Raw genomic sequence first — 23,789 nt, 5'->3', positions numbered from 1 at the left:
GACATGTGGGGAGGAAGAGGGACCACAGCTGAATAAACCTACACTGGAGGGGCCTCTCCCAAACAGGGGCACTGCCTTCAGGTGTGTTCTCAGGAAAGTCTGCACTTACCTGCAGGGGAGTCTTGTTCACTACAAACCTCTCTGCCTCCCAGGTCCTCCATTAGCTTGTGAACGGCAAAAAAAGTCTCTCATGTCGTAGGTGCTCCATACTATTTGTTAAATGAATGGATTGCTAAAGAAAGAACCCTTTGGGATGGCCTAAATCCAATCGGAGGCTCTTCTGACATTAATATATAGTAATTAGTTCAGCAAATTTTATTCCGGTTCACTCTCCCATGACACAGGCAGTATGTGGGCTCATTATCTTCAGTCGGTAGAGTAATAAACCCCAAGCACAACTGCAAAAGTTGTAGCATATGAATACACGGAGCTAGCTCTGTAAAGTGGGTATGCCCCTATTTAGTATTTTCTATAATATACAACATGAAAGTGCCTAAATAAATATTGACAGGAGTGTCCATTAGCATCACAAATTCCATGGTTTTATGTTTAAGGATTGTACATGAAAGGCACACTGATCTGCCAGGCCAGCCTCGGTTTTGCTTTTAGAATTTCCTGGCAGTTTCAGTAACCTTCAACAGCTCCAGTTGTCTGTTCAGCTCTGTTTCCATTAATGAGAATTGGGATGTTTTATTTTTTCCCAGCATGGGTCTCCTGTCAGCAGGGAAAAACGTTGTAAACCGTCATCAAGTCAGTGTTCTTCATAAATCACTGACCTTTAAGACTGATTTTCAATTATATAAACTCAGAACAGATTTCTACATATTTAATGATGTTAAAAGCACCTCCTAAAATGAAAATTAAAAAAAAAAGGCAGTGATAGATAGAACATGAGTCTGCCGACAATTACTTACGGGCCAGGATTATTCAAAAACTTCTCAGGACACAGAAGAGTCACTTGATGGTTTTTTTATTGGTGAGTCACTTGCTGAACCTTCTAAGAGAGGCTTTGTTGTTGGAAGTCTGTGCTTTATGAAAAGAAGCATGTAGAATTTAGACAGTTTAAAGAAACAATTTAGTGAATGCAAAATGAACTCAAGTACTATGTAGGCAAACTACATCATCGATATACATACTCTGTGTGTCTGTATGTGTGTTTTTCTTTTCCCTTTTTGGTGTTCCTCATCCCAGCAAAAAACTTGATGTGGTCCCTTTGGCTCATGGAGCTTATATTCTAGTAGGGGTGACTGATGTTAATCTAATCCATTGCTATTGAAAAAGTGCCTTGCAGATTGAGAACATATTCGGGAAGATGTGATGTCCAAACTGATCAGTAGGAATTAGCTAGGTGACAGTTGGAAGTAGGAGGAGGGAAAAGAATATTTCATGTAGAAAACGCTTCATGGGAAAAAATTTGCTGTGGTTACTGATGATAGCGTGTGTTTAAGGAATTAAAAGAAAGCTCATATATGCTGAGAGCAACAAAAGGACAGGATAGTGATGGAACAGAGAGGCACGAAAGAGAGGCAGGGGCTTAGATCTTTAAAAAAGCACCAGGGAGTCTTTGAACGATTTACGCACTTGGAGTGACATGAGCAGATATGCACTTTGTGAAGAGAAAGCTGGGCATAATGTGGAGAGTGGGTTAGAGCCCCTAGTCGTGTCTGTGGGAAGAGCAGGTAGGAGGCTCTCGCAGCGTTCTAGGAGAAGGGGACTCGGTAGTTTAGACTGTCGTGGGGGCGGGGGAGCTGGAAAGATGTGCACAGAGTCGGGGGACACTTAGGAAGTATGCTGCGCCAGAATACTCGTCATTGGTTTGGTCATTAAACTATTTTTCTAGAGTGATTAGCATGGTGGTGGGGGGGGTCTTCTTGTTTAGTTTGAGTATAATAGTAGGGTTAACAGATTCCCCACATTATAAGATTTAGCAGTGGCTAAAGAGGTAGAATGCCACAAAATATTCTGGAAACGAAAACTACACCAAGCAAATTTTAACCTCTCTGAAATTTTGCTTGTACTTGAGCATCTAACAGGCAACAGAGTCACCGTGTGTTAGGGATATGGGACCTGTGGGAGCCGCAGGTGTTCGAGCTGGGTCTACTGTGCTCTCAGGGCATGTATATCCGAGAAAAGGCTTTTCCACATTTGTTCATGTCTTTAAACATTTGTTATGAACATGTTCAAAAATCCATTTTATTATTCATGATTTTGGAAATATATGTGGAGGTGTGTATGTGCTCAAGCACGTATACAGGCATGATTATATAGGTACACACGTAAATCCAAAAAGCCTATATATTTTTATTTTTTTATTTGCATGTTTCATGTTTATTTTAGTATATATTTTTATTTTAGTTCTATATATTTACTTTTTGTTTATGTATACAATTACCAAAATTTGTCTTAAATGGGTATTAGAAAGTTATTATAATCTGTGTGGTTATAATTAAAATTTCACATACTTGAATGAGTGAATGAAGTCATCAAGCCTTGAATCGAGGCTAAGACCAAGTTTATTATTTTTTTAATTTTCCATAGTATATTTCTTTGTTGTTCTTACTGTATCTATTTCACTTAATTAAGTTTTATGGTAATCATTTCATTGATTTTTTTTTTCCTGCTAAGATTGGACAATAAATACAATTCTTAATATGGTAAATTTACATATTTTTCTGCTTTTGCTATTTTTGCTACTTTCCCAGGATGAAACTAACAGATAATTGCATTAAAATTTTTAATTTTTTTAAAAAGAATACAACTGCAGAAAATTCCCTTCTACAAATTACTGTGGAACAGAGAACAAATGTCTGACAAAATTACATCATAATTCATGTGCCTGAGTAAATTATCCTTCAGTAATTCATCCTGAAGAGATAAAAGGCAATTTCCTGGCTACTGAAATCTTGGTCAGAGTCCTTTTGGACATCTGTCCCTTGATAATATCACCAAATAATATCATCATTACTTTGCAGGATTGAATCATGCTCTAAGATAACAGACACGCACATAGCCACTTGTTATATGGGTGATGAACAAGAGTCTCTCAGGCTCTATATTTTGTTCGTTAACTGCTCCAAAGTATTTGACACTATCCATTAAATTAGGCTTCTCTGGTAATCGAGCAAAGTTTAACTCTCCTAGCAAGTTCCTCAGGATCTAAAACTAGCTCCACAACAAAAGCTTGGTCTTTAATATTCCTTTTCCAGGCATGTGAAACAATATTGATTAATAGTCTTAGGTATAATGAGCCCATCTTCTGTTGAGATATATGACAGCATATGAGATGCAACGTATGGTTCTGCAAAGAGAAGCTGCTGTGGGCAACATAGAAGGGCCTCAGCAGTCTACTCAGAGGTAATATTCCCGTTCATTACTTGGATAACATTAAGATACCCAGAGAAACAGAAACAGCATCTTTAGAGAGTGCAGTCTTGTTTACCAAGCACTTCACACAGTGTCTGTGATCCGCTGTCATTCTTGCAACAGGTCTCACAAGTAGGTACCCGAGGAGGGTATTTTCTCCATTTTCTCCAGAAACGAAGAGTAAGAGAAGTTAATGACTTTCCCAGATCAATTTCAATCTGGTGCCAGGATATTTATGATATAGCAATATACGAAAATAGAAAAGCACATTATTGGGAGACAAAGCATAAATAGAAAACTAAAACAAATTACTGCCCTTTCTCTTCTTTATTTCAAAGCTTCTAGGAAGTGAATATCTCCATTAAAAATAAAAACACTGTGGGCAGTGCCTGTGGCTCAAAGGAGTAGGGCGCCGACCCCATATGCTGGAGGTGGCAGGTTCAAACCCAGCCCCAGCCAAAAACTGTAATAATAATAATAATAATAATAATGATAATAATAAAAACACTGTCCTGGCGCCTGTAGCTCAGTGGCTAGGACGCCAGCCACATACATTGGGGCTGGAGGGTTCGAATCTGGCCCAGTCCCGCCAAACAATAATGACAACTACAACCAAAAAATAGCCAGCTATTGTGGCAGGTACCTATAGTCCCAGCTACTCGGGAGGCTGAGGCAAGAGAATCGCTTAAGCCTAAGAGTTTGAGGTTGCTGTGAGCTGTGATGCCATAGCACTCTACCGAGGATGACAAAGTAAGACTCTGTCCCAAAAAAACAAAACAAACAAACAAAAAAACCCAACACAGTTAGTAAATAGACATTTACTGAATAAATGAGAATTTAATCTCTCATTCAGCAAAAATCATTTAGGGAGCTGCATCATCATTATTATTACTCTGTTGGTAAACTAAGAAAATTTAAGTCAATTTATGAGGTAAACTATGCTCAATGTCAACTAAGTCCCCTTGGCAGTGGAGATTGAGGTTAGGAGACTCAAGAAAAAAAAAAAAAAAAACAAGCTGTTACCTAATCCCACGTACTATACACGTATTGAATTGGTGCCAAGGTAAAGAGATGACCCACATTTCAACCCCTAACATCTGAAACGACATCATGTTGGCTGAGACATTACACACAGCAAGAAAATAAATTACTCACCTTTTGGAAGGGCATTTTGTGTCACAGAGAAATAGTTTTCTAAAGGGCACCTTCATAGTAGGAGAGGAGGATTTAAGAAGTTTCTTAAGAGAGCCATAAACCCTTAAAGATTCTCCAGCCCAACCACCAGCTGCCAGCGTGTCAGCACAACACAGGAGCTGTTTGAAGATTTGGACACAGGCTTGCTGAAGAGCTCAGAGGTCATCTAGACCATTTTTGTCAAAAATCAATTACCTGGAACACAAATATCTTCTGCCCAAAAATCTGGTTCAATTCTTGACCAGTTTTCCCATCAAAACTCTAGAATTGCTCTATGATCATGACCTAATTAAGACACATTTGATTTAATCAATCGCTCACTGCTGCCCACCCTGACTCCATTCCATACCCCTGGAGTTACCTGTGTCCACAGTCTTCCTCTGCACTGTGTTTCTGGAGCTCTGTTATCAAGGGGAATAAAAAGTCAACTTTCACTATTGGTTCACATTCATCAGAATGATAATTTCTCAGGCTAAAATTCACCGTAAAAGGACCCTTGTGAACTCTGTTTGGTGAGATAGGAAGATTTCTTAACAGAGACAGAAGCTTATAAGGACGAAGTAAAAACCTTACCTCCTAACTCAATCTTCTGAGCCCTTTAGCTTCCGCCTTTGAGGGGCGGTGTTGCCAACCCCTTAGTTAAATAAAGCTACACTGTGAAGAGTAGATAGTGCCTGTGTCTGAGGTCAGGTCACAGCCTAACGCTTTTTCCAGACAGCCACAAGACTATGTTCTTTCTGGGCAGTATGAAGATTTGCCAAGGGAAAAAGAAAACTGGTAGAAAGAGGGCCGAGACTGTGATGGGGGAATCAAGCTCATTTCCTTGGATGTCAACACAGAACTCCATTAAAGTCTGGTGATGTTAGCTATGCTTCTGGCACCGAGGTCGACATGGAGGGGAGAGAATACATTTTCTGTTTCATTTCCTTCATTTTCTCATGGTCGCCTCCAAGTGCCCTTGGCTGTCCTGCCGCATTTTCTGCGCTCCTCCCTGAAGTGTTCAGGATTTCTTTCCACACTGCGTAGGTGTGTTCTTCCCCATGGAGAGGCCTCCCTCATTTCCCACTGCCAAACTCTTCCTAAAAGGGATATTTTGTCCTGAAAAGAATTTGGGTATAATATTTATTGCCAGGCTGACTTAAATTCATGGGAAAAAAGGGCAAGTGACTACAAATAGTAAAAGAACCTATTATGAGAATTCTATTCTGATTTAAAATGGAAATGGATCTCAAGGCTAAAGAATTTACTATATTTGTGTTATAAATATAATACCTTGGAATTTAAAATATGTCCATTCCTAAGAATTCTAATTTCTTAAGTTTATTGTCTAATTTTGTCCCATAGCTTCTCAGTTCATAGTGGAAGATGATGCATGGATGTGACTTTTACTGTATCCCTTAATTTTAGCAGAGATGCATCAGATGTTAAGTCCAATTTATGTACCAGTGTCTCTTAAGTTTATTGGGTGCAAATGCAGTTGCTTGAGAATGGACGGTACCATGTAATGTTATGTAATTATGTAATTATGATTTAGGGTAGCACCGCACAACCTGAAAAGTCAGTCAGTTTTATGTTATCTTTAACCCCATCCTCTCCAACCGTGGTCAGGATCTAATCCTCAAAATAATTCACATTTCAGCACCCCAAAAGGGCTGAAAAAAATGAATCTGTGCTCTAGTTCTCATCCAAAGTGCTTGAAAGCCCAAGCACAACCTCTAAAGTTTTTTCTTCCAATGACTATGACTTGTATAAAAAGTACTGAGTGTTACAGAAGAATAAGAGATTATGAATCGGAGCGACATGTAGAAAATGTTGCCTTCTACTCTCAACTAAAAGAAAATCATTTGCTCAGTGTGAGGCCCTATAGTGAGTAGTACCTGGATTATTGCCCAGGAGCAAGTCCTTAATTAACGTTTATAATCTTTCACAGGGCCAATACATGATTCTGTTAAAAAAATTATTTAAGAAAATAAAGTAAGGGTGGTGCCTGTGGCTCAGTGAGTAGGGCGCCAGCCCCATACTGGGGGTGGTGGGTTCAAACCTGGCCCTGGCCAAACTGCAACAACAAAAAAATCACCGGGTGTTGTGGTGGGCGCCTGTAGTCCCAGCTACTTGGGAGGCTGAGGCAAGAGAATCGCCTAAGCCCAGGAGCTGGAGGTTGCTGTGAGCTGTGTGATGCCACAGCACTCTACCAAGGTCAATAACGTGAGACTCTGTCAGAAGGAAAAGAAAAAAAAGAGAGAGAGAGAGACAGAAAAAAAAGAAAGAAAAAGGAAAAATAAGGAAAGAAAGGACGGAAAGAAAGAAAGGAAAGAACAGAAGAAGGAAAGGAAAGAAAAAAAGAAAGGAAGGAAGGAAGGGAAAGGAAGGAGGGAAGGAGGGATGGAGGGAGGGAGGGAGGAAAGAAGGAAGGAAGGAAGGGAAGAAGGGAGGGAGGGAGGAAAGGAAGGAAGGAAGGAAGGAAGGAAGGAAAACAAAGTAACCTACATTTCTAACTATGTAACAAAAATACCTCCCAGAACAAATTCTGGACATTCTGACCGATAAGGGAAATTGAGTAGACCTGAGGCAGTGGGCTGCCTCCTGTGGCGCCGCAGTCTCCTTCATCTGCAGCCTCTGGTGACCTCACCTCGGGTTTCCTTCCCTCCACTCCACTGCATAACTGTTACTACCTCTTCAAAACCTAATAGGAACTGGTAACCAACTCAAGTTATTTATATGCTTTTGCTTGATGACACTACTGGTGGTACAAAGTGTATCTGCTTATTAAAGTTAGTCAATAATCCAAGCCCTAGGTCCTTTTAAAAGCCCTCTCGTAAGTGGATGCATTGTTTAGGATAGTATATCGCTAGGGCACTTCCTCAGCAACTTGTGTGATTTTCAGAAGCTTTTGCCTTAAATGTATTTCACTGTATTCCTGTTGTCCCTTAATTTGTGTATTATGCCCTTTGATTTTCAACCTACTTCTATTTCTAAACACATTTAACACATTAGAGCGTACATGTGAGCGTTCAGTTATATAGAACAGATGATCGATTGTGGTGACTGTGCATTCAGGCAATAAATATCGATCAAGTTCCTGCATAACTCCGAGCATCATTCCTGCAGTGGTCAACGTAGCCTTGACTGGACAAATATACCTATTCTCTTGGCTGGTATTATGTACTAGGAGCAGACACTGGAGCAAGTGAATGAATGAGGAAATGAGGAATACAAGAGTGTCAGGTACTGATGAGCCCTATGAGGAAAGTGAGTACATGAAAGGGAGTGATAGAGGCTAAAATTAAAGAAGAAAAACCAAAAGACTTAACAGATGGTGATGGCCTCTCTGAGGAGTTAACAGTTGGGCTGAGACCTGAGTGATAGGTAGGAACCTGTCACGGAAAGATCTAGAAGAAAAGTGTGCAGGTGGCGTCGGGTAGCAGTGAGCTTGCTGGGCTGAGAAAGAGAAGAAGGGCGAGTGTGTCTGGAGGGTCGTGATGAGGAGGACGTCTATTCAGAACATCTGGAGTGTGAGTGGCTGCTATAGGGGGATTTAGCCACGTGAGGTGTCCTGTGAACACCTGCAGTCCCCAAGCCCTGGGCCACGGACAAGTCCTGGTAGTCCCTGGCCGGTTAGGAGCAGCCTGAACAGCAGGAGGTGAGCGGCAGGCGATGGAGCTTTGATTTCCAGCTGCTCCCTGTCCCTCCCATCACCACCTGAGCTCCACCCCCTGTCAGGTCAGCGGTGGCCTTAGATTATCATCCGAGCATGGTGAACCCTGCTAAAAACTACATGAGCGAGGGCCCTAGGCTGCTGGCTTCCTGTGAGAAGCTAATCCTGACGGCCTGAGGTGTATGTAACGCACTTGGATCATGCCCAAACCATCCCCCTCACCCTGTGGACAAATTGTTTCTCATGAAACCGTTCCGTGGTGCCAGAGAGGCTGCGTCTGCTGCCCTCAGCAATACGGGTTTGAGTCCTGGTGATGTTCAGGAGAGAAGGGAACGGGACCACTGTAAAATACTAGTATATGGTGCTGATCTCTCCCAAGTGTTACCACCCACCGAGACAGTGTAGCCATAGAAGAGATGGAAACCTGGAACTGAGTCACAGATGTGTCAAACTATGAAGGGTAAACCAGGCCAGGTGTGGTGGCTCACATCCCAGCACTCTGGAGATGAGGAGGAGGATTGCTTGAGCCGAGCCACTATCATGCCACTGCACTCCAGCCTGGATGAGAGAGGGGCCCTGTCTCTTAAAAAGGAAGAAGAAGGATAAACAGAAACATTGACTAACACCAAAAAGCCAAGAAAGAATCCCCTGAAATTAGGAAGAAAACTGGGGGAAATGGCCTATCGCACGGGAGTTTGTGTTGAATGCTGCTGCGAGGTCTGATAAAACACCAGTGAAACCTCAGCAGTGTGAGAGTCACCACGTTCCCATGGGACAGGCACAGGGGGCAGACAGGGATAGGAGCCCGTTTGGAGTGAGCTGGGAAGAGAAAGTATGAGAACACGCGAGGACAGCGAAAGTGAAGCATTTCAGGGTGTTTCAATGGGAAAGGAAAGGAAGAAACGGGAAGCAGATTTGAGGTGAAGGGAGGAATTTTTTTTTTTTTTAAGTTACTAGAACATGCTTCTGAGGTAGTAGGGAATCATGGAAGAGAGAGGATGGGAAAAGACATGATAAGGTCACGAGAAGAGGGTTTAAATGCAGGAGCCAACTCCCTGAGAAGTTCAAAGGCATTAGTTTCCAAAGCGTAAGTGACACTGTTAGTTTTTGATAGAAATAGGGAATGAGTGTAAATATGAAGATTATTTTCTATTATGGAGACATTTCTGGGCTAAAATGTTGAGAATCCTAAGCCAAGTGACTTTGCTCACTTGGGGCTATGTTTAATCTACAAAAATACCACTTTTCTACAGCCCACTGTACTATACTGTGAATATAACTGTAATATGTAGTGAACGTATGTAACACAGTTCAGCATACACAAACTGAAACATGAGGAGCTTATGGATGTTTTGAGTTTTCTCTTTGTTCTGAATCACATGGAAATTTCAAATACAATTTTAAGATAAATATAAGGGAAATATTTCATACTTCTTAAATTGATGTTGTTTATGTCAGCATGGATTTTAGGTTAAGTCATAATCTATGCTGAACAGAGCAGGCAAAGACAGAATCAGATCGGTGTGGTGTTTCTAGTTATATATGAGCCTTTGTGTTCTGTCTAAAAGGATTAAAATGTTGTTGACTACATTTTGCAAGACTCCATCCTTTCCTTTAAATCTTTGTTACTTTCAAAGCGTAAATGACTTAGGTGTAAAAAAATGTAAAATTAAAATGAGTCCATGTATTTTTAAAGTGCATTAGGTGAGTTAACTATTTGTATTTTATTTTATTGCAGGTTTATTTATATTTATTTTTCACTGTGCCATGAAGGAGAATGTTCAGAAACAGTGGAGGCGCCACCTGTGCTGTGGCAGATTTCGGTTAGCCGACAACTCAGGTAAAGGGGAATCATGCTGATTGGATGGAACCCGTGAAAGTAGTTGGAAATGTTTGTCATTCACTTGCCCATTGTCAGAACAAACCAGTCCCAAAGGCAGCAGGTTGCAAAAGTGAAGCATGTGAAGAGATCCTTAGCTGGAATCTTAGCATATTAAAGCTAGAAGAGATTGGAGAACATTGGACCCAAACCCTTCTGTTCTGCAGAGGATAAGCATGAATTCTAGGCAGGTTGCCTAAGGATTGAAGTCTAATTTAACAACCTGGATATTCATAGGTTCCGCTATTCCAGACTGACTTTTCTATGTTTTTGAGATCCTTAGTTACATTATTATGCAAAGAGATTTTTCTCACTGCAAAAAAATTTAACAATATTTGAAAAAAAGATTACTTTTCCTTTTTTTCCTGTCTCTTCCCCTTTCCTATCTCTTCTCTCCTTCTCTCCTTCCTTTTCCTTTACCTTCTTTCCTCCCTCCTTCCCTTCATTCCTCCTTCCCTTTCTTCTTTTCTTTCCTTTCTTTTCTTAACCATCAGTGGTTATCTCCTCACCCTTAGGATATTTAGGGAGTGGGATTTTAAGCATTATGTATACAAGGTCAAAGTAAGAAAATTTTTTTTTTATTGTTGGGGACTCATTGAGGGTACAAAGAAGCAGGTTACATTGATTGCATTTGTCAGGTTAAGTCCCTCTTGTATTTGTATCTGGCCCCAAAAGATGTGTCACACACAGTGACCCCCACATCCCTCCTTCCTTCCCTCTCTCTGCTCTCTCCTTCCTCCACCCCCCACCATGTACTAGGGTCATTAATTGTCCTCATATTAGAATTGAGTACATTGGATTCTTGCTTCTCCATTCTTGTGATGCTTTACTAAGAACAATGTGTTCCACTTCCATCCAAGTTAATACAGAAAATGTAAAGTCTCCATCTTTTTTAATAGCTGAATAGTATTCCATGGTATACGTATACCACAGTTTGTTAATCCATTCCTGGGGTAGGCATTTAAGTTTTGGTGATTGTAAATTGAGCTGCAATAGATTCTAGTGCAAGTGTCCTTATGCTAAAAGGATTTTTTTTTCTTCTGGGTAGGATCAAATGGTGGGGGGGGGTCTAACTTGAGTTCTTTGAGGATTTTCCATACTCCCTTCTAAAAAAGGTTGTATTAGTTTGCAGTCCCTCCAGCAGTGTAAAAGTGTTTCCTTCTTTCCACATCCATGCCAGCATCAAAGTTAGAAATTTTCATGTGCCTTTGGTTTATTATTGTTTAGATGTCAGTCTCTTCTCTGAACCACTGCCAGCATTTCAGGAAATCAGGTGCTCCAGATGAATGAAATAATGCAGTGATGATTTGTCAGGGCAGAGCATATTTCCCATAAAACAGATTGAGTCTTTCTTTCAGATTGGAGTAAAACAGCTACCAATATCATCAAGAAAAGTTCCGATAACCTAGGAAAATCTTTGTCTTCAAGCTCCATTGGTTCCAACTCAACCTATCTTACATCCAAATCTAAGTCCAGCTCTACCACCTATTCCAAAAGGAATAGCCACCCCGGTGAGTCGTTCTGGTCATGATAAAACTGTCCTCTAGTAGAGTGTTTATCACATTTCCATCACAAAAATTGACCTATCATGAAGAGTGACGCTGTGCCTGTTAGGGGCTTACTTAAGATTTATGAAAATAAAAAGCTGTTTGAAGACCTCACCCAACACTTTTATGAATATTTGTCTTTTTTACAATCATATATCCCCAAACTATATCTACATAACCATAATATTACTAACACTGAATATTATTGCAAATGAAGTGATTCAAAATTTAATTTTCTTTAATAATTAGGGCATTTTGTTTCAAAAAGCTATATTTTTATTTTAAAAATGTAAAAATTGAATTGCAGATTATTTCAGAAGAATATGTAAGTTACTTGACAGGTTGTCATGGAAACAGGAAGAAACACCATCTAGGATGTATATTTTATTTGAGACTTAATTCCTTCACCCTTGGAAGTGTTATTGGCACTTGATCTGTTAATATGAAAGATTCAAATCACTGATTAAATATGAAAGAATAGAGATCATAGTATTTGGAAAGTGATATAGGACTGTCTTTGTTCATATTCTATTTTTTCATGATATTTACAGTGACCACATGTTCTGTCACTGAGCATGTATATGAACAATCCTGAGGACAACATGGAAATACAGAATAGTTTAAGTGGTATATGCCATGGGAGGCTACAGTGGGAGAAACCCTGAGGCCACAAGTTCAAGGCTGCTGTGAGCTATGATCCTGGAAATAGCCGTGACACTTCACCTTGAGCAAACATAGTGAAGACCTTGTCTCAAAAAAAGAAAAAAAAAGAAAAGAAAGAATATTTTGCAGTACTTGATAATCAATGAGTGATGTGATGTGAGAAGGTGTACCTTTTGATAATGTCAATGGGAAATAATAGAACTGTGACTTTCAAATACCATTATTAATTAATCCCCTGACAGACAGCTTTCACACTCAGCACAACAGCACTTTCCTAATTAAAGATGATTCTAAAAGGATAATAGAAATAGCGTCTTAATTTTTACTTTGTTTAGCTATTAAACATGAGTAGAAGTAAATAACACAGAGAAGGTTAATACTTCGCTTTTTGCAATAGAGAGTAAATTATGTGATGTGTCTGTAATTGTTCATACTGCAAACTCTTGAATTGCAAATGACTCTTATGTACATTTGAATCCTACTCATGTCCCTGCTTGCACCACTGGAATGGCCACTGCCTGGGATTCATGACAGTACTGTGGCAACAAGTTAGAGGGTTTAGTGAGTTTGATGATTCCAAAATAAAGATATCTAAGAACTCAGAGAAATTTAGGACAGCAATTCTTAAAGCTTCTTGGACTCAAGGAAGTTTCGGGGGGGCGGAATCCAAAGCTGTGGATTCTCTTCCAGAGCAAGGTGCAGACTTTAAGATATCCACACCATTTTGACTAAAATTAACTGGTCTGTGCACACCTGCTCACCTCCGGAGAATACCGGAGTAAGGAAAATGATGAGAAACGTGTAGTCTAAGATAGGTTCTTCTACCTAGTTGGTGGTTCCTTGGAACAAAATATCTTTTAATTGTAATGGATTATTGTATCAGATTATTTAACCAGACTTAAATTTAGATACTCGTTTTGCCTTCCCTTCTAAAATGCAAATAATAAATGTGTTATCAGTCACTTGTGAATGAATAGGAACTAGCCCAATGGAATTGCTCTCCTCTCCACACAGCTGAGAATAAGCTAATGGAAAGACCTGCCCCTCTTAGGGGCATTTCAGAAATACTAAGGAAAGAAAGGGCTGTAGGAGCCTGAGGGGCAACTGACTGGAAATAAGAGAGGACATGCAGAATTGGAGGTACCAAAGGCAGACTTTACTGTTTTAAAATGTCTTGTTTTTATAAGGCATGCATTAATATTTTCTGTTTTTCTTAATTTAAAAAAGCCCTTGGGACTAAATGAGTTTTTGTCAACCATCAAGAGAATGTATTCATTATATAGCATTACTTGCACAGTATAATAAATTCTGGATTCCAATCAACTGACTTCAAATAGCTTTTTGTCCATTCAGCCAGTTCTCAGTGGGACTACTGGTATACTGGGGATCATGCAGGGTATGCAGAAAGTCACTACGTATCATCATGACTATCTAGTTGGTTTATTTCTTGGAATTGATCTAGACATTCATATGTTTATGGTATAGATAATGTCTCCTAAGAGCATTCCTTCAACAAAAGTGGATCATTCAGGTAAACTTTTATTACTTTTTCATAATGCATGAATTTTTGTGCAAGGTAGTAAGAGACTATATATGCATATGCATGGATTAAGCTAAGATTCTTGCCGCACCAGCAAAATGGCTTATTCTTTGCAAACTGTTCCACTAGCATGATGACATTCCTGCGTGGAGCTGGAATTTCTGAAATTTGGAATGATAGTGTGCTGTGCTGGCGCTTCTCTGCATGGGGTGTCTGCAAGCCACTCCTTCTAGGAAATGTACCATGGTCTAGAGTGAGTGGGTCGTGTAGCATGTGAAGTCGTGACAAAAAGCAGCCCTCAAGAGGAGAGTTGTTATAGAAGGGACGGTAAATCCTTTACTTTCCATTGCTCTTATGGATCACTGGATGTGTCATGGTACATTCATAGAAGTATGTACATGAAATTGTCAATTCCAAGCCTGCTTTGTAAAGATTTTTACCTGCTTGAAATTTCAGCATAGGTCAGATAATAGTTCATTTCCCTAGCCCCTGGTTTTCAGATTTGAAGCTATAATCAAAATCTGTGTTACCCATAATGTAATATCTAACCAGAAGACTGTGATTTTATGTATATATATACACATACACACACATAGATATATTCAAGTACAATCTTCGTTGAGAATTTTACTTAATTATACTGTGAAGACCCATCAGATTGGATCACATCTTTGGACTGGAACTGATCAGAATCTCTGCAAAGTACATGTCCTTGGAAATTACCAAGGAAGCCGGGTGAATATATCCTTGACATTTCTCTGAACGTGTGTGTTCTTCTAAAAGTATCAAGCACAAGTATTATTCACGATGGATATTTGTGTCAAAGCATAATCCCCACCAGAAAACCAATGGCTAGTGAATATATGGACTAAGAGGAAGCACAGAATCAGCTTGCTGAGGGCTGAAGGGGGTGGGGGTTTTAAGTTACAACTCCTTGAGCTTTTTCTCACCAATATTGGGATGCTTTAGTGACGCTACCATGCTTCAGTCTGCCCATTTGCTCCTTGAACCATCTAGTCTTTCTTACGGCCTATAATTTTCCCATTTCAGCATTCATTTGATTGCTCCAACGCAAGACCACAGTTGTGCAATTTGAATAGTTTCCAAAGACAACAGATAGCATGATGGTGGCTTTTACCCTTTATTGATGGATTTTACATCTCACTCACATACTGGGTCCATCCTACTCAACTAGAGAAAGCTTGGAGTGAACATTCTGATTTCAGCACCCAGATTTTTTTTTTTTTTTTTTTTTGGCTGGGGCTGGGTTTGAATCCGCCACCTCCGGCATATGAGGCCAGTGCCCTACCCTTTTGAGCCACAGGTGCCGCCCAGTACCCAGGTTTTTAGAAGTAGTTTTTCAGGGTAGACTTTTTGTCTCTTCCACAGTGTACAGAGAAAATATGGCTGTAGGGAACTGAATACTTCGTAAAAGTTCATATTTTTGCCATCAGTATAAAATCTCTATAACTGGGTTAATTTGAGGATAGAATTGTTACCCAAAATGTATTGGGAAACGGAGGTACTTATGAGATATTCATAGGATACGTGAAGACAACCATATGTGTTTGTAGATAATGGAGCTTCACAGTACTGTCTGAGCCAATTTTAGAAAGTTTTTAGGTCTAGGAAAATAATATTTAAATACACAATATTGAAAAATTCAGAACAGAAATTTATCTAGCAGTTCTGTATTATTATTAATTGCTTTGATACTACTTCTGTCAGCAATGACATTACTCCAAAACTCTAGCATAATTAACAAAAACCTAATTTTATTAAGGTATTCTGATAAGAGACTTGATTTCTATAATTAAAAGAATAATTCATAAAGGACACTTTTTTTCCCTGTATTCCAACCATTTAACAAACCAAAAACCACAGGAAAATGTATTCAAAGTACCTTTGTGTTAACTTTCATTTACTTTTATTCTCCAAAACCACTTAATTTTATAAAAATTATTATTGTGAAAAATATCAAACATATATGAAAGTAAAAGATAACTATGCTCCTGTCCCCATCAACTCTTAGCGAGTTACAGACCCCTACCCATTTTTCCCTCCCTATTTCATTTGGCAAACATATCTCAGCGATCACTTCTTACATAAATCTTTCAGCGCATTTCAATTCCTTTAGTACATAATCTGGTACTTCTTCTAAGCCATTTGGTGCATATATTTCCGAAGTGGTTTTCTGAATATTTTATTCACTGGCTTTTTGACAAATGCCATGTCCAAGAATATTTCTTATAATAAATCATAGTACAGATTACTAGAAGGAAAATGGACATTTGGTGACCTAATGGGAATGAACTTGGAAGATGAAAACATGGAATTTTTGTGCTGCCTATTACCTAATCGAATGAAGAAATCGAGCTCCCTATTCTTTGTGCACTTCATGAATGGGCAAAGCAGCTCACAGTGTGGTGGTCCTTAGGCACGGCACCTGCTCCTCGTGCAGCCTAATCTCTTGTTGTTATTTCTTGCAGACAGCGCTTCCACGGACAAGTCTTTGTCAAAACACGCTGATGGAGAACAAACATCGATCATCCCTGTCCATCAGGTCATTGACAAGGTCAAGGGTTACTGCAATGCTCATTCCGATAACTTCTATAAAAATATTATTATGTCAGACGCCTTCAGCCACAGCACAAAGTTTTAAAGTCTTGAATGTAAGAAGAGGAATCCGCCTGCAGAAACGTGAAGATCAGCAAGCTGTGAAAACTACAACTTGCAGATGTGAATGTGCTATTACCTAGGTAACTGCATGAGGGAGGAATGTATTTTGTGAAATTCAAAATCTATCTTTTCAGTATATTTCTTCCATGGAGGAGTTTTCCCCCTCATTAAGATGTCAGTGCTAAGAGCAATATGACTCAGTGGCCACAAGAGACATGATTATTAAAAATACTGAATTAAATCAGACTAATCCGGACTCATGGGGAGACATTAAAAGTAACAGACAAGGGCGAGGCAAAGCTAAGAACCAACCCTAGTTGAAATCTCATTTATAGCCCACCAAACAGTCCTGGATGTGCCTACTTAGTGCATCATCTTTCTCCATAATAAGAAGCATACTATTACTTATAACTGTTCTTTATGCCCACAAGTTTCATCCAGGGCTATGAATGCAGTAACACTCTCTTTTTTTTGGATGAAATTTCAGCCCCAGATAGAAGAAAATGGTTCATGCTTGACCCAAAGCTTTAAAAAAAATTGTTTTCTTATATCAAATGTTTAAACTTTAGAACCATAGCATGCTTTAAAAAAGAAAGTTTTTTCAAATTTTGACCTACTTAATGTGAGGCTACGTCAATTTCTAATATTTTACTCATGTTATTCAAAGCCCAAGGTTAAATCATCATCATTATAATTTAATCCCATACATTTAAGTCAAGTTTAGTGTTGATGTGCCAGCAATTGTGGACTTCCTAGTAGTTGCTTAAGGCTGAGTCTGTTACTTCTCTGCTGAATATTGAGTCCACAGGCTCAGAGGAAGAAGAAAAACTTCCATTAGGCAAGCTGTGAGAAGTAGAATTTTCCTTTTAGAAGATACACCACTGAGACTATGTGAATCTGTCCTTGCTCTGGAGATTTTAAGACATTTCCAATCGTGCAAATGAAGTCCTCTTACTGCTCTTGTTGAGAGTTGTGGTCTGAGGAATATAATGTGAGACACGGGTGACTTGTGATAATCAGAATAATTTATAAATGTGTGGGTCAACAATTGCTAGTCTTAAAAACTACTTGTATATTAAGCCCTCAGATTTTAGTATACAAGAGCCTGCAGAAGTCTGACAAGATATGTATGATTTATGATCAGTCTCCTGCATAGAGCCCTACATAAAATTAAGCAGCTTACCTAAGTCTCACACTCCTAAGTGATGCCTGCTTGTTGGTGAATGTGTAGAAGACCAGGTTTCATTGTCCTCAGATGATGGCACCCTGTGGATTTTAACAGAAACTAATCCCAGTGCAGGCTGTGCTTTTACATTTGCTCTGGGCTATCTGGGAAGTATCAGGTTCTAGGAAGCTGCAGCGTAAGTGAGGAGAAAGTTGCTTAAGGACAGAGGCCAGAACCCAGCACCTGGAGGCCTTTCCTTCTGCACAAAAGGAAGGAGGTCATTCTCAGGCTGAGACCTGACACAGGAGAGGCTTTCCGGCTATGAAGCAGCCCAAGGGCCTCTCACCTTTGCAGAGAGCTTCAATCATGAAGCTGTTTGCCAGGATGAGAGAACAACAGGTTTTATTACCGTTCCATTTTGCAGCAGCCCAGAACACCATCCTGGCAGACATGAGCATTGCCCAGCCTGCCTTTCACCAGGGAGGCTTGCATTCAGCAGAAAAGGATAGTGAATCTTAAGGTCACTGAGATTCCCTATAGTAAAGCCAAAACCCTTTTCCATTTTGGCAGAGGTAGGATGTAGATGAAAGTTAATCTGAAATAGTCACTGAATATTCATATACTTTCTCCCCCAAACCTTAGCTATTCCTGGTAGATTTCAATTAGCTTTCTACTGTGAGATTTCTGTCCAAACTGCTTATTTAGTTAATAGTAATTAAGATAGAGCTTCAAAAATGGCTTTGCTTTTGATTTCTACTCATATTCATCCAGATCTAGACAAAAAAAATCCTTTTTTCCATATTAGACAACACTGTCAGCTCCATTTTAGAAATATTGAGTAAAAGGTAAGAAAACCAATGAAGGAATTGCAAATGGAATTGAAAGACTGAGCCCAATTCGACCTCCAGTTCCCAGCATGCAGTTCTCACCTTCACTGAACCCCCTCAGAGCAGAGGGGCAGGAATTCAGCTGGGAGACAACATTTGGTTAGCCTGTCTTTAAGAATATCCATTCAGACTCCGTTTCGGTTTTGTTTTTTCTTTTCATTCCCTTTTTTTACACTATATTATGTTGGAGGATCCTGAGCTAGTTTCTGTTCTTGTCACATTTATTTACATTGTAAAGATTTTCTTTGTCTGTTGTTGGTGTAGTGTCTTTTGTATATATTTATTTATTTGTGTTTATAAATGTCAAATTGTTTCATACCTTAGCTCGGTATCGCCTAGCTTCGTTTTAGTTAACTGCATTAGAGAGACTGTATATATTTTTTCTGAATACTTTGTGAAATAGCTTTCTGTAGCGATACCTTCGAATATGATGCATACAAGTGACTGTGAGTGCAAATTGGAATTAGTGGTAAGAGGCTACGATCACTGATTTGCCATTTTACTTACATGGAAAATGTTTTTTAAATAAATACTTACATTGTTCGTGTTCCAAATTATTTCCGATGTCTTTTTGAGTGAATGTTTTTATTTCTGACTCTTAAATAGGAAAAGATTATTTGACAACTGGAAACTAACCTGCCACCAATTAAGCCAGTGACATGGGGCTACTTTGCCAAAACCCTTGGAATGAATATATGACAGCGATCCAGTTCACTGGGGATTAATGCATTTTGAAGTTCTTAGAATTTCTTAGGATGACTAATGCAAAGCCAAATTCTGGTGGATTAAAAGTAATGCAGGTTTCATTTAGGGGAAATCTCAGTATCCCCAAAGGGAATCAACTCAGCACCATTTAGAATTTAGGACCTGGGATATTTTCCTCGCACTTATAGTTGCTATTTTCACTGTGGGAGGCTTAGCAAATGACACATTTTAACCAGCTTCACTTGCACAGATGAGAACAGAACCTCCCCACTTCCTTTCGCCCTGGTTATTTAGGATAAGTTTTTTTTTTTTTTTTTTTAAACAGAGAGCCCAATGTGGCTCATAGCCCTACTCAGCAAAGTGCACACCCAGTGCTAAATTGTGAGGCGCTTTGGCAGGTCTCTGCTAAAGCTGGTCTCCGGCTGCAGTCACCACTCCCAGCCAAGCCATGTTAAGAAAACAGACTCCCAGTTGACTGAGGCTCACCTGTGAGCAGGTTACTTCAGGGAGCCTGGGGAGGCAGCGTGGGGAGTACATGAGGAACACTTACTAATTTTCAGGCTGACTTCTGTGTCTAGTGTTTTTGAAATCTGCAGGAATTGGGCTTTGTAAATGCAGAGTTTTAGAAGCACTGCTGTGCTTTCAGTTGAAGGACATTCCACTTCTCTTATATAAATACACAAAATCCCCTTTCTCCCTACCGCCAGCCTTCCTTATTTGTCTCCCTTTTCCTTCCTTTCTTGCTTTTTCCTTCCCTTCTTTCCTCCTCTTTTCAAGGAAGAATAATTAGTGTAATAATTTGTTGTTGCTTCCCTAGAGAAAAGTAACAGTCTATGTGAAATTTTCAGACACTTCCATTTATATTCCATAGCTAATCGAAAAAGTAAAAAGAAAAAGAGTGGTTATCACAAGCAGCTCCAACCTAACCTGAATACTCTGAACCTTATTAAAAAAACAAAAACAAAACATAAAAACATTTGGGTGCCAGATTCTGATTGGCTAGTTCATGTAATTTTCACAATTCTATGAAATGTTGTATCTAACCTTCCATTTGGAGAAACAGGTGACTAAAGGTGGCAAGGCACCTGCCTGCGGCCACAGAGACAGTAAGGGCAGGATTCAAATTTCAGCCCAGCTGATTGTGTGTGCATTCTCCTACCCCAGCTTACCTGGCTGCCTCCTTCAAAGAGCCTACACCCTTTGAAGGAAGGTAATCCCAGGACAGGATAAATGCTGTGAGGTTCAGAAAAAAGCTCTGAACTAGCAAAACATCAGTGATTTGGCCTTTGAAGTTCTGATAGATTCTTATTGGCCTCTCCTGGGGGCAAAGAAAGTTATTCCAGACATGATGATTGGAAAGTCCAGGGCAGTGAGTGGAAAATAGTTGAGGTTGGTTTGATTGCAGGGTTTAGAGAGGGCTGCGGAGGGATGAGGCCATCCTATAGGGATGAAAGGAGAGGTTTTCCCTTCGCAGCAGGCATAAGAGAAGCCTGATGGCTTCCAGGCAGTGAAGAAACCCAGTCCTTAGTTGGGCTTTAGACTGTGGGATAATTAGAAGGGGGACTGGAGCTGGAGAGAATGGCCAGGACCCTCTTGGAGAAGCAGCAGGACAGCAAAGCAATCTGAGGACCTGCGTCTGGGGGTCTTGCTTCTCAGGGCAGTGGTGACGCTGCCACAGGCTTTCCAAGCAGCAGTGAGGCCATAAGTCACTGTTCAGAATAGCAGGGAGGTCTGGGATGTTTTCAGGCACCAAGGGATTAGAGGGGCCTATGAAAGAAGGTAAGACTTCAAGATAAGCCGCTGCTATGTCAAGAAATGTGGTGAGAGGGAGAAAAAGAAAGAGTGGGGAAAGTTGTTTAAAGAAGTGTAAATGTAAAGGAAAGGTGTCTCACAAAGTGTCGTTTGTTTTATGGCTGGAACACTATCATTGAAGGCAAAACAGAAGGCATCAGAAGAGAGTAGATGGTTGATACAGCTGGTCCCGCAGGTGGGAGAGAAGGGATGAGATAAACAAGTTGAAGCATCAGCCCTGGCAAGGAGAACAGCCTCTCTTCTCTAAGATGAGAAACACACTGTCAGATGAGACAAAGAGATGGAAAGGGGCAGGGATGAGGGAAAGCTTCAGTTTCCAGATTTTCTATCTGTAAAATAAAATCTCATTTCACCTGTTGGGAAGGTGGTATCAAGATGGGGACCTGAGTAAAAGTTAAGAGATTTGAAACATCCTTACAAGGAATGCAAATTCTTGGCTAAATTAGATTAAGTAAATGTTTGCCCTCAGAGTGGTTTTCCCAAGTATAGTCCCAAATCATACTGATACCGGACAGGTGGCACCCTAGCCAGCTCAGCCGAGGAGGGCTGGAGGACCTGCCGCCTCCGTCTTGGCGGTGTTGGTGGCGGCAGCAGAACTAGCAGGCTGGAGCATAGGCAAGTGGGGGGGAGCTTCCCTCCCCCAGTGGAGGCTCCAGTAGCCAAAGGAACTAGAAGCAGTGGGGGAAAGACACTGGCGATTCCTCCAGTGCATCCCTGATTGGTCTATTTTCAAAACCTGCTCCTGATTGGTCTGTTTTCAGGACCCAAAAACTCATTGGACAACTGCCCCTATATAAGCCCCTAAGCAGAGATCCCAAACACAGACCTCCACAGACCTCCTAGAGAGAGAGAGAGAGCAGAAGAATAAGAGCTGTAACACTTGTACTGCTGATCCTGCTCTGCAAAGAGGTTTGGCTCTTTGTGAAAGCTGTAACACTTGTATTACTGCTGGTCCTACTCTACAAGGAGGTTTGGTTCCTTGTAAGAGCTTTAACACTCGTATTAAAAAGCTATCTTACTGCTGATCCTACTCTACAAGGAGGTTTGGTTCCCTGTAAGAGCTGTAACATTTGTATTATAAGACCTATCTTACTGCTGATCCTGCTTCACAAGGAAGCTTGGTTCTTTGTAAGAGCTATAACACTTGTTAAGAACTATCCTGTTGTCCGTCACTTCATTCTTCTAACTGCCGAGACCAAGAGCCTGGAAATCCAATATCAAAAATCCAGTATCAATACCATTAAAATATTTTTATGGGCAGTGTTTTGAAAAATGAGTTTCTTTCATAGTCATAACTGAACACTTTTCTAAAGACTCAAACTTTATTGGTCAATGATGTATTTTAAAATACTTATAAATTAAAGAATTAAAATGATTTCTATACATTGAGACATCAATTAGAATAAAATATTTGATATAACCAATATTTTAATATTGATATTGATACTATCTGGTTCACACTGTTTGAGAAAATAAGAAAACAAAGAGTTTCAATACTCCATGAGGAAAACAAAGGTCTCTGAAACACTAGAGCATGTGCTGGCTTCACTGGCCCAAGGCTCCATCAAGTGTACCAAGTGGCTACATTTCTACCTGGATTCTTTGAGTCACAAAATAAAACAGAGTCCTCCTACAAGAAGTTGATAGAGCTGGCACATTTGACACTGTTTAAACTCAAAGAATAATTGGTTTATTCATAAAGATCTTAAATGGAATCAATGCTGGCCCATTACAGCTAATAACACCTGGAGTTAGTGGCTGAAATGGCTAAAGGACTTCATTGACACCTTACCTTGTGTTATTTTCTTCTTTCATGGGTGTGTGACTTTTCTACTGAATGATGTTGTTTTACTAAGGCCCACTGGGTTTTGTTTATAATTGTCATTTTCATAAGCAGTAGTGTACTGCTCAGCCACATTAACAGGTGCCTGGTTAACGCTTATTGGTTTCAATTTAAATTTGTAGCTTACCTGCTCCACTTGCATTTTAGAAAAGTAGGTGTCAACGTGCCTTGGGTTTTCACAGGTTTGCAAGAGCATAGACTAGAAATACAAAGCAAAGAGAAAGAAAACTGAAGCAGCATTATGCTATTCAAGACCCCTTACCTCGATTGCTATAGGTCATTTTATAGGATGGAGGCAAATGGGATAAGAACAAAAAGACATCTGTTTATATCAACTGTAAATCTTTTTCAGTGGTATCAAAAAAGGAACTGGGCTCAAGTCTGAGATTAGTAAATTTTCTAACCCGTGTTAGAGCAGTTATCTTGGGAACGGTCTTATGGCTCAAACTGGCTTCATGATTAGGAATTTAGTGTCAGAGCATGGAGGGTCCATGGAGCCTAGCGGCCAGGTATGCAGCCAGCCTGGGGATCCAGGACCAAGAGAGGATGGTCTTGATCATCAAGTAGCCATCGTCTTTAGGTGGCTATCTATATTTTTAAAAGATGATTTTTTGAAGCAGTTTTGTTTCACAGCAAAATTGAGAGGAAGGTACAGAAATTTCTCGTATACCTCCCTACCCCCACAAATTAACGCTGCCTTGATTTGTCAACCAAAGTGGAACATTTGTCCCAGTAAAACGAACCTGCTTTGGCACATCACTGTGACCCAGAGCCCACAGTTTGCATTAGAGTTCATCCCCTCTTGGTGCATGCTCAGTGGGTGTTGCTGTAAGTGTTTGGGCCGGAGTCACAGAGAT

At 40.0% G+C, this 23,789-nt stretch overlaps 1 protein-coding gene across 5 annotated transcripts in view; it reads left to right on the top strand.

The window, feature by feature from the left end:
• The window catches only part of ADGRG6 (adhesion G protein-coupled receptor G6), a 134,641-nt gene extending 115,515 nt beyond the window's left edge, over positions 1–19,126 (top strand). For 2 of the 5 annotated variants that reach the window (XM_023513508.1, XM_023513509.1), the window contains exons 22-24: positions 9,951–10,052; positions 11,450–11,602; positions 16,331–16,763. In XM_023513508.1, the coding sequence (XP_023369276.1) occupies positions 9,951–10,052; positions 11,450–11,602; positions 16,331–16,503 (428 nt within the window). In that variant the 3' untranslated portion in view covers positions 16,504–16,763. Of the gene's footprint in view, positions 1–9,950; positions 10,053–11,449; positions 11,603–12,189; positions 13,273–13,786; positions 13,833–16,330 lie in introns of those variants that run through there. The other 3 variants (XM_023513511.1, XM_023513507.1, XM_023513510.1) reach the window with 3 other exon arrangements.
• Positions 19,127–23,789: the final 4,663 nt, after the last annotated feature.

Source organism: Otolemur garnettii, unplaced genomic scaffold (genome assembly GCF_000181295.1).
Source record: "Otolemur garnettii isolate 467f Iridium unplaced genomic scaffold, OtoGar3 scaffold00042, whole genome shotgun sequence".
In the NCBI taxonomy this organism is placed as follows: Eukaryota; Metazoa; Chordata; class Mammalia; order Primates; family Galagidae; genus Otolemur; species Otolemur garnettii.
The sequence above is the reverse complement of the archived record's forward strand: the minus strand, read 5'-3'. Positions and strand labels throughout refer to the sequence as shown.